The sequence below is a fragment of the Protopterus annectens genome, chromosome 13.part0 (assembly GCF_019279795.1).
Source record: "Protopterus annectens isolate FY-2018-M chromosome 13.part0, PAN1.0, whole genome shotgun sequence".
NCBI classification, from domain to species: Eukaryota; Metazoa; Chordata; order Ceratodontiformes; family Protopteridae; genus Protopterus; species Protopterus annectens.
The window spans coordinates 974,969,564-974,980,183 of NC_056747.1; the positions used below are offsets into that span (position 1 = coordinate 974,969,564).

At 36.8% G+C, this 10,620-nt stretch overlaps 1 protein-coding gene across 1 annotated transcript in view; it reads left to right on the plus strand.

The window, feature by feature from the left end:
• ACLY (ATP citrate lyase) overlaps positions 1–9,446 on the plus strand; it is a gene marked incomplete at its 5' end in the record, with an annotated part of 1,378,630 nt that extends 1,369,184 nt beyond the window's left edge. The window contains 1 exon segment of the mRNA XM_044054761.1: positions 8,402–9,446. Coding sequence (XP_043910696.1) covers positions 8,402–8,496 — 95 coding nt within the window. The 3' untranslated portion in view covers positions 8,497–9,446.
• Positions 9,447–10,620: the final 1,174 nt, after the last annotated feature.

Sequence of the window (10,620 nt, forward strand, 5' to 3'; positions counted from 1 at the left end):
ACATACTGAAAGCTAATCCCCTTTCCACTTAAAACTCAAGGAAATGGGAAAAGTACAGAACCCGTTATTGTAAACTTATACTATATATATCACAAAATTAATTATATTGTATTAGATTAATTTTGATAAATAGATAAATAAATAAATATGTATAGATTTATGTATAAACATTGATTTGATTAGGAGGACCCCAGAATAAGAAAAGTTTTCAAACTAATATATTCGTTAAGTCCTGGATACGTTGTGGCATCATAACATATCTGCCACTTGCTTTCCATAGATCCTAAACGTGCCTTCCAATTACCACTACCAATAGATCTGTCTACTTGCTCTAATATTGCAAACTTGAACTTGTGATCTTTACCTTTTTCTTTTACATGTTTACTGAGTGCGTTCTTGTCATCTCCTTTCCTCATTTTATATACATGTTCATATATCCGGGTTTTTAACTTTCTCTCTGTTTTCCCTATATAGTATGCTGTGCACTGTGTACATGTGGCTAAATAGACGACCCCCTGACTATTGCAGTTTCCTGATCTAAATTTACATGTACTTTTCATGATATTGTCTAATTTGACACTTTTTTCTTCATTGACATATTGACACTGTCCACAAGTTCCACATCTTTTTGTCCCCATCTTTGTATGTTGTTCCTTATTGTTCCTATTATCACTTCTTTCTATTACTTTCTTGATGTTGTTCCCTGTTTTGAATACTATACTAGGTGTACTCCATACTATTGGTCCTATACCGTCCATATTTGAAAATAGTGTCCAGTGTCTACGTAAATCTCCTTGACTATATTTGTATGTGTGTTGTACATGATAACGCAAACTCGTCTATCGAAAGGTTGATTCATCTTCGTATGAGTGCCTTCTTTTCCTAATAATGGACAGAACTTAGTCCCCCATTGTAATTTGACATATTCCACCACATCTGTAAGCATAACTGTGGGGTAACCTCTTTCGTTGAACAACTTGTATATATAATCTAGTTCTTGAATCATGAGTTCTCTGGTTGATGACGTGCGGGCAGCTCTGACACATTGCCCTTTAACTACATTCTTAAATATATGTGGTGGGTGGCAACTCCCAAACTGAATATAATCATTGGAGAAAGTTGGTTTTCTGTATAGTTTTGAAACAAAACCGTCCCCACTATTACTGATATATGTATCCAGGTACGCTATACCTTTCTTTTCAACTGTATGGGTGAAGCACAGAAAATCCGTAGTGCTGTTAATGTACTTAATAAAGTCTGGGATAACCTGTATTTTCCCTTTCCATATAATAAATAGCCGTAAAATGAAGCAACAACTAGGTAACTCACTTCGGATAGATGCACAGTGGACACTGCTCGTACCCAAGGATACAAAAGTAAATTTAATGACACCACACAGAATATAAATGCAGGTACAATTCCAGAATAAAACTCCACACAGAATAAAGATGCAGGTGTAATTCCAGGTTAAGCGCTTTCAACTGTAATACACAGTCTTCCTCAGAACAAAGCATAACACACCTTGATATCACTTTATACCCATCTTAATTGAATAATGTAATAATTGTTAGAAAACCCGCCAAAAAACTTGAAGGCATATCCTCTGGTATGTTGTCAATACTGTGTGCTGAATAAAATCCTAACACAAACATATATAAAAGTATCTACTATCTACAAAAAACCTACATGATCATACTATATGAATAAAAAGTCATACAATAACAAAGAATGTCATACAATAGTAAAAAATGTCATACAATTGTATATAAAACATGTATATATGTACAAGCCATATAGAAAAAGCTATTCATGCAGTACTAAAATGATGACAATATGTGAATTCAAAAAAGATAAATGAATTCAAAAATAAAAACATCAACCATACTACAATATAACTGAACTTCTTATAAAAACTAGAAGTAGGCAGACATGATTCATTGAAGCACTAAAAAAGGTTTAATGCTAATGAAATCATTCAGGCCCGGTTTCCGGGTCGAATCAGTTAATATCTGCCATCTACTTTCTGTAAGTGCTAATTCCATTTTCCAATTACCCCCAAAAGGGGAAACTTGGACCTGATCAATTATACTGAAATGAAAACTATGATCACTGCCTTTCTCCAAAATGTGTCTATATAAGGCATTTTTTGTATCACATTTTGAAATCTTGTAATGATGTTCGTACATCCGCTTCTTCAACTGTCTTTCCGTCTTACCTATGTAATGGGCATTGCATCGTTTGCACAGGGCCACATATACAACACCTTTGGTGTCACAATTACCCGTAAGACTATTAATATAGGTACCATTTATATCTTCCAATCTAAAAGCTTTATCCGGGTTAATGTACCTACATTGGTTGCACTTCCCACATTTGGTGGTACCTCTGTGATTTGACCTATTGACTTTGTCTCTATTACCACCTGCCCTCTCCAATAAATTTTTCACGTTCGATGCTGTTTTGTAGACGTGTTTGGGGGCTTTACCTAAAATCTCTTCACATTCCAAGGCTACCACCAACTCCCAATGTCTGGCAAGTATAATAATAATTTTCCATATAATAAATAGGTCGTCCAAAAAACATGTGTATAACGACATATACTTATAATATTCACTAGGAAATATATACTGATCCTCCCATTCTAACATCACTAAATTTGCAAATATGGGTGCGCAGGATGCACCCATAGCTACACCTTTAGTTTGTCTGAACATTTCACCCTGAAATTCTATGTAGTTGTGGTCCAGTATGAGCCCCATCATGTCCATGATGAGATTAATTTTCTCCTAAGTTAAGCCAGAGAACTTCCTCATGCTGTTACAAAAATATTCCAACCCTATGTTCGTGGGTATACAGGAAAAAAGGTCTTTTACATCGACTGTAATAAATGTGATGTCCTCATCCCACACTTTTGGGGTTAATTTACTAAGAAAATCCCAGGAGTCCTTAATTAAATGAGGGACATTTTCATATACATGTTTGGTCCAATGATCTATTGTGACCCCCATATTAAATGTTTTGGATTTTGATCCAGATATTATCGGTCTCAATGGGGGGTTTTCCAAACTTTTGTGGATTTTTGGAATACCCACTATGTGGGCCGTCATTGGATACTCATTCCTTATAAAATTATAAAGCTCCTCGGTGATTCTGTTGTCTAAGAGGTATTCTTAATAGCTAGATCTATACGCTTGTATCCAATGTTGATCTGATTGAGGGAAACTTCCTCATAATTACCTGAATTAAACAATAGTTCATGGATCATACTATGATATTCGACCTTATCGAATAGTATGATCCCACCCCCCTTATCAGGTTTCATAATCCAAATCTCTTTATTGGAGATGATATCATCTAACGTTTTTCTTTCATCCTTCGTTAGGTTATCACTGGACTTACCATAGAAATCAACCTGCTTCTTAATATTTTTGTATGTTGCATATACTTCTTTACACACCACTTGTTCGCATACAGCTACTTGTGGATTTTGTGGTGGGATGTAAGAACTTTTCTTTGCTAGTCTCCCCTCATTTACCTTAGACCCTTCATTGTGATCTTAGAAAAATAGTGCCAGATTCAATCTACGACAATATAATTTAATCTCTTTGATAGTGTCGAATAAGTTAAAGCTAACAGTAGGAATGTATTTCATTCCTTTACTGAAAAGGGTGAAAAAATCTTGTGGGATTTCAACATTAGTGTAGTTATATACCTTGAATCTGTTAAAATTATAAATCCTAGGTCTACCACTATTGCTGGTTTCAACACCTATATCCAGTTCTAGTTTCTCGGTAGTCTCCCCTTCCTTAGTTCCATCCTTACAGTTTGTAGGATGACAACTACTACTATTGTTAAGTATCTTTTCTGAAATTTCTTCGGGGCAGGGTAAAATCTGCCCCCTTAAAAATTTGTATCATCATCCTGTCTATGATATTTACTTCTCCCTATATTTTGTTCCTGGTTGAAAGTATTGATACCTTCTCTATTGCATTGTGGCCAAATGTACACCCTCCCTATCCTATACTGTTCTGTGTCCCTTTCTATCTTATGCATCTTTCTATTATATACACTTTTAACCCTATAACTTGCTGTCTGAAACTGTTTGTAATACAAGTCTTGCCACTGTTCAAACTCATTGTCTTGAGTAATTTCTTCATTTAAAACCTCTAGCTTGTTCAAAAGTGTTGCTATCTTTTCATCATTATACTTCATTATCATCTTCATATACATATATCCAAATGTGTCAAATAAATGATTGAATTCCAATATAACATTATTGTTGTAGTCAATGCCTAGAGGAAGTTTAAAAAAACTAAGCCCCTTTGGCACAATATGTACATTCATACACTTCTCTAAATATACATTATCAAGCTTAGTACATTTTAAGTGCATCAACTTTTTTCCTAAAAGATATATCTTTGTTTTCAGACTGCCCGACGATATACTTGGGACATGCCTGCCTTGTCTTTGAAAATTTTTTATACCCCAAACAGACTTCAGAAAATTTTCCTCAAGTATATAGAAAATGGAGGTGAGATGGGGCGGAAAGAGGCAACTAGGAACACGTTTTTTGGGAGTCTACCGAGTTCTTAGATTTAAAAAAAAAATCCCTTCATAGTACTGTGTCAGTAATGATGGAGTAAATAGTAGTAACTAAAGAAATTATTATTTTGAGGTGGTACACAGGATCTAAATTACCTGTAACATAGTCTTACTAAATTTAATTATGTTAGCTGCCAAAAAATTAATTACTAGTAAATGGAAATCAAAATCTAAACCCAACTGTATTTGAGGAACTAAATGTTGTAAAAGATAAAAGACCTGGAAGAAGGATCTGTAGAAAAGCGATGGCGCGAGTTACTTAAAAAATGGAATTTGAGGGAGCAATATGTGCACTGTAATGTCCAGGAGGAAGAGTGAGGTTTAAGAGAAGGCAATTAGGTGACGTATGCAATATTGGGCTGAGTGAGTTGTTATAAGGAAAGAAAACTTGTAATGTGATCAAATTGGGAAGAAGTTGTTAATATGTTTTTTTCTGTTTTATTAATGTGTGGGTGCCTATGTCTTTAGTGATGTTTTAATGTGTTTAAAAAATGGTCAAACCGCAAAAGATCAATGTGAAAAGAATAAACTTTTTTTTTTTGCAAGGTGCAAACCTGCATTGCAGCCCCCCCACACACACACACCCTTCTACTTATATTTACCAACTCCAAAATTGCACAACAATGGGAGAAAAAACAAATTCCTACCCCCCCCCCGCCCCATTATAGCAGGACCTCCTACAAAATGATGCCAACATTTTGCAATCAAATGACTGTTCGATCGCTTCTGCCGTCATGTTATTGTGTGTGTGTGTGTGTGTGTGTGTGTGTGTGTGTGTGTGTGTGTGTGTGTGTGTGTGTGCGTGCATGCATATATACATACACACACATACATATATATATATATATATATATATAAAATAAATGTCTATGTTTGTGTGCTATCACAAGGTTAAAATCCACAGTCCTGAACTGCATAAGCTTAGTAACATAATATAGAAAACCCAAATGCTAACCTCCGCAAGACCCACGTTAGCACTTTTTCCTAGGTTTACACTGGTAGGGTATTCAGTATTCAAGATTTTTAGACATTGTGGTCTTCATCATTTTGGTCTTCTGTGTTACGTTACCAGGATAATGCAGTTCAGGATTGCAGCCTTCAGTGTTGTGCGTGTGTGTGTACAACCCACACACACAGGGGTTCCTGTAGTTTTCAAGCTGGAAAAGTCAGCTGTTTAGCATAAAAAGTTAAGTTCTTTGTTACAGATGACCTGGGGTTGACTAGCAGTCAGGATGCTGGAAAAACTGGTGAAGGAGGTTTGGTGTGAGCGGCTAACACAGGCTTACTCATCCTGGGGGGATTGAGGCAATCTGTCCAACTGCAGTGCCGCCATCTTGTGAAGAGAGGTACATGGCATGCAGTGTATGGGCTGAGGAATGCTGTTGGCTCTGAAAAAAAAACTTTGCTGTTCTTACCTTTCAGGATGCATATGAGAAAGCACGTAGTCTGTCAGAAGGCGGCATAACATGCTCTTGCCTAGTATGTGGGCATGCACAACAGCTGCCACAGGTAAGATTGGGGCCAAAAAGAGGAAATGGAACTCTTCTGCCATGTATGATGACCACCAGGAGGTTTGATCACCACCCTTCCACAGAGTGTTGTTGGGTGCTAATCTGACCACATGAAGAGGAACAAAATGGGGTTTGGTTGGGCCTCTTCAGTAGAGGCTTGATGGTTGCTTAAGTTTGGAGCAAAAAAAATGAATGTTTCCTTAATTGGAGGTAGTGTTCCGAAAAGGCTACCATTGTTAGTTTGTCAAGGTGTGATTCATTGAATTTCACTGTAGTACACATTATCTGGGAGATCTGTCATGCAATATATAAAATGGAATTAGAGAGTCAGTATATTTGTAAAGCTCCATATCTGGAGCACATGGCACTGGGGATGCTGAGCAGACATCAAGAACCTATTCCATTGGTAGAGGGAGAGTTGAGATATGTTGTTATCGGGTCTATATCAGAACATTGAAGTATTAAAACTTTGAATGTTCTGATATCGAACACTATTCAGCGAATACTAAGAATAGCGAAGCTGCAGAACAGTGAATTCTTTCCTTGGGAAAGAATTTGGTTGTCCATTTCTGTGGCTTCGCTATTCTTAGCGCTGTGGTGGAAAGTTACGGGTTGGGTTCAGTAAGTGTGCGATTGTACGTTAGGGTTAGGGGCGGGTTAGGGCGCGGGTTAGGCGTGTGTGCGATAGTGACCGTCTTTAGGGTTAGGGGCGGGTTAGGTGAGTTAGGGTTAAGGCGCAGGTTAGGTGAGTTTGTGATAGTGACGGACCTTAGGGTTAGGGTTTGGGTTAAGGTAAGTGGGTAGATAGTAGTGTATGTTTAGTTTAGTGTAGTGTTTAGATGTAGGAATTTAAGTGTATGTGTGTGGTTGCTGTTTGTTTGATGTGCTTGTGTTGTATGTGTTTCAGAGCAGCAAATTTTTTTCCATGGGAAAAAATTCGCTGTTCTGAATGTTCGATATTTTCATGTTTAGATGTTTTGGGGCCAATGAAATGTTGTTCGCTATTTTCATCTTTCGATAACGTGATATTAAACGCTTGATATCTGTGCAGAACATACATTAAAAATCTGCACTCTGTGTGTTAGAGAAGTTGAAGGAAAAAAGTGTAGATGATGTGGTGAAATGAGTCTTTTATAAGAGTTTGGAACTGGATATGAATAAAACTTTGCTGGAAGTGGTTAAGTTCTGAGATAAGACTGATAAAAAGATAAGATAAGAAGGAGAAAACGGAGTATAGTAACCGGAGGCAAATGAGGTTGTAGAGAGAGAGGGTGCAGGCAACAGCAGGGCAGTGGTCCAGATTAAGTAGCTCTAAGATTATGGAACATGGAATAAACTGGTACTTTTTGAAGTATGAACTGCCACTTTGCTGTTGAGTGGATGTTGCTGTGATAGTTTCCTGGTGACCTAACACCATGAATCTGCAGCTCCTACATAGAAGCGTCTGTGGTTGTAGTAAGAGAAACAGCAGTGTTTCTTTAGTTGTGCATACTGCATGTATTAACATAGTACAGTTTGAGCATTCCTCAGAAACATGGCTTGCAGAGCTCATAACGTGGTAAAGTAATGTTAAATTAGAAATGTAACCCACTTTATTTGTATGACTGATTCTTTAAAAACATTTTCAGTTTTTCTTTTATTAATTTTTGGAGGGGAACAACAGCTAAAATGCGTACTTTTGTGCGTCTAGGACAGCATTTAGTGAGTTGTCCATTTTTAAATATATGTTGAGAGACAGTATTGTGAGGTTTAAGTACAAAATTAACATTTCTGGTTTAACATCTAGCTATGTTATGTATCGGGCAAGTGTATTCTTGGCAGGGGTGAAGGTCCCTTTTTTGTTTTAAGGACTGATCAAGCTTCTTGTGTATATTCGGTGACTTGAGGTAAAGCTGCCTGATTTAACTTTTAGTGTATGTTCTCTACTTCTGGAAAGAGGTAACAGGCCAAAACTGACAAGGCATTTCTGAACCCAGTAACTGTAGGTATCTTTAGAGCATTTAGATGTATGGGTTGGAATTTTTTTTTCCCTCCGTTCTGTCTGTATGACCCTCTTTAGGAAAAGGGTATTCTGGGCACAGAAAGAAATGTGTTCTCCAGTGCTGCCTGTTTTTGTGTATGCATGGCATATACAGGTTGTGTTTGTTTTCCAGATAACTGTATCCTGTTCCTCTTGATTTGGAAAAATGTAAACTTGATAGCAAAGGGTATTGTTTTAATAAACCAAATAGAAAGGTTATTGTTTTAGTAATTTTTTTTTTTTTTTTTTTTTTTTTTTTACTTTTTAGGACACTATCTGGATCAAAAGAGACTGAAGCAAGGACTCTACCGTCACCCATGGGATGATATTTCTTACGTTCTGCCTGAACATATGTCCATGTAATTCCAAATGTCATGTGCAGCGTGAAGGCAGTTTTATTAATGGTTGCCATTCTAGCCACCATGAAATCTTTTCATAAGGAAACTGGCCATCTTAAAAAGGACTGTGTTACAGAGACTGTGCAATTATAAATGCTAAAATATTTAAAACTGTAAAAGGCAGAAACATGACCATAAGCAAACAGCTTTACATGTGATGTTTTATATATGAAGTGTTTTGTGTTCTGTGTTAAGTGAAGTCTTGTTTCCTTCATTAGTCTATTCTGCATTGGAATTCTGTAAAACCTGTTGTGTGCAGTTCAGATTGTGTAGAACTTAAATCCAGCCCCAGAATTCTAAAGAAAATCCATTGAATAGACTTGCTGGTAAGTCCACATTCTGTTGCATTCATCTTGAAGTCCTCATACTCACCAGCTTACTTAAAATCCCTTTATTTATGCATATAATTTTATGTTGTGTATTTACACAGTATTTATTCATGAAAACTGTTTTGTGCAGTTCTTTTTAGCAATGCCACTGTATGTTACTGTATGGATGGGTGCCCATTTTACAGATAGGACACAGTTTTTTGCATTCTGTAATGCAGTATTTAGCATTATGACAGCTTAAATGTGCACTTTGCCAAATTGTAGTTCCGTACAGCAGCATTTTATTTGAAGGGACCACTAGTGGTAGAGCTGTCACTCCAGATTTTGTTTCTTGTCTAGTTAAATTTTCATTTTAAATGTGGCCATCAACTGTGAGATGCCCTGAGACTTGTTTGCTTTGCATCACAGATGTCTGTCACCTTAGCTCAGTGCTGCTAACAGCACTTAGCCATTCTCTTGTGACAGACATTTGTAGTCTGAATGTAGCCATCTTTCTAAATGTAAGACTTAAAGTAGACGTGTTTCAGAGCTATCAGAAATCTATATATTATGTAGTTTTAACTTGAATAAAAATGTTGTTATTTTACTAGTGTTGTGTCTTAAGTTTTTTAAAGCCAGAGTTTTGCAAAAGTGTAGATTGAAAAATGAAAATCAAATAATTACTTCATCAAATGGCACAGCTTTTATATCCGGTGCACTATGGTGAAAGATTACACAGTTCATAAAATTCAGTTGTTAGTTAATTTTGCTTGATATTTTTAAACTGTGTTTTATTTGTTGATCTTATGATTTAATGTGATCTTACAGAGGGCCGTAGTGCTCTTAACTTCCTAAAATGGTCTCTTACTATCCTGCATGTATTGTGCAACCTAAAGCTTTTTACTGGTGCTATTGAAAACAACAGGAAATGTGTATGGTTGAAGTACTTGTCATGCAGAGTTGTTTTAATGCCTGATGTACCGTTGTGTAGCTTTTATGCATTGCCCAGAAGAGTGTAGTTCAATAGTGTAAAAACCAGTATTGGGTTTGTACATGTTATAGGGAGTTGCACATTGCGGTGCTTATGTTTTCTGTGACACTTGTGTAAATTTGTTAAGTGAGTTGTACTTAATATAGTAAAAGTATCAGATTTATTTTTGAGTTCTGTGTTTTTTTAATTCTTTTTCCCCTGTTTCCAGCCATCAGCTGAGTGTGGTCAACCTTGAGCAGCTTTCATGTGATTTGAGTAATTTCAGTTTGAGTCTCCTTCAAAACTTCAAGGATTCTTTGATGCAAGGAGTTGGGAATCTGGTTTGAAGGACAGGGAGGCATTTTCAAAAACAAATTTACAAGCCTTGATAACAGGAGGGATGACTGAGAGCTTGGACCTTTTCTCACCAGTAGCAACCTTCAGCCCCCACTGACAACCTAGTGTCTGTATATCATATTAGTGGTTTCCTCGAAGGAAATATCCTTGTGTATGGAACATGGGGAGATGATGATGCCTTTGTCATAGCTTAAAGATTGGAGCTAGTCCATGCAAGCCATATCCTCCTGTCCCAAGTGTGAACCCAAGGATAATTTTGGAAAAGTATCCCTTTTCCTGGCTGTTTTACTGCTGCTGAAGTTGGATGTATTGGGACTACCATGTCTAATGCTCCTAGGCTTTTCATTGTGTACCACGTATAATGTTAGTGGAACAGTTGACATCTGTGCAGTGGACATCCAAAACACTGCTATATCTCAGATGTCTTTTTAAGCTGAATATATATCTCCACGTG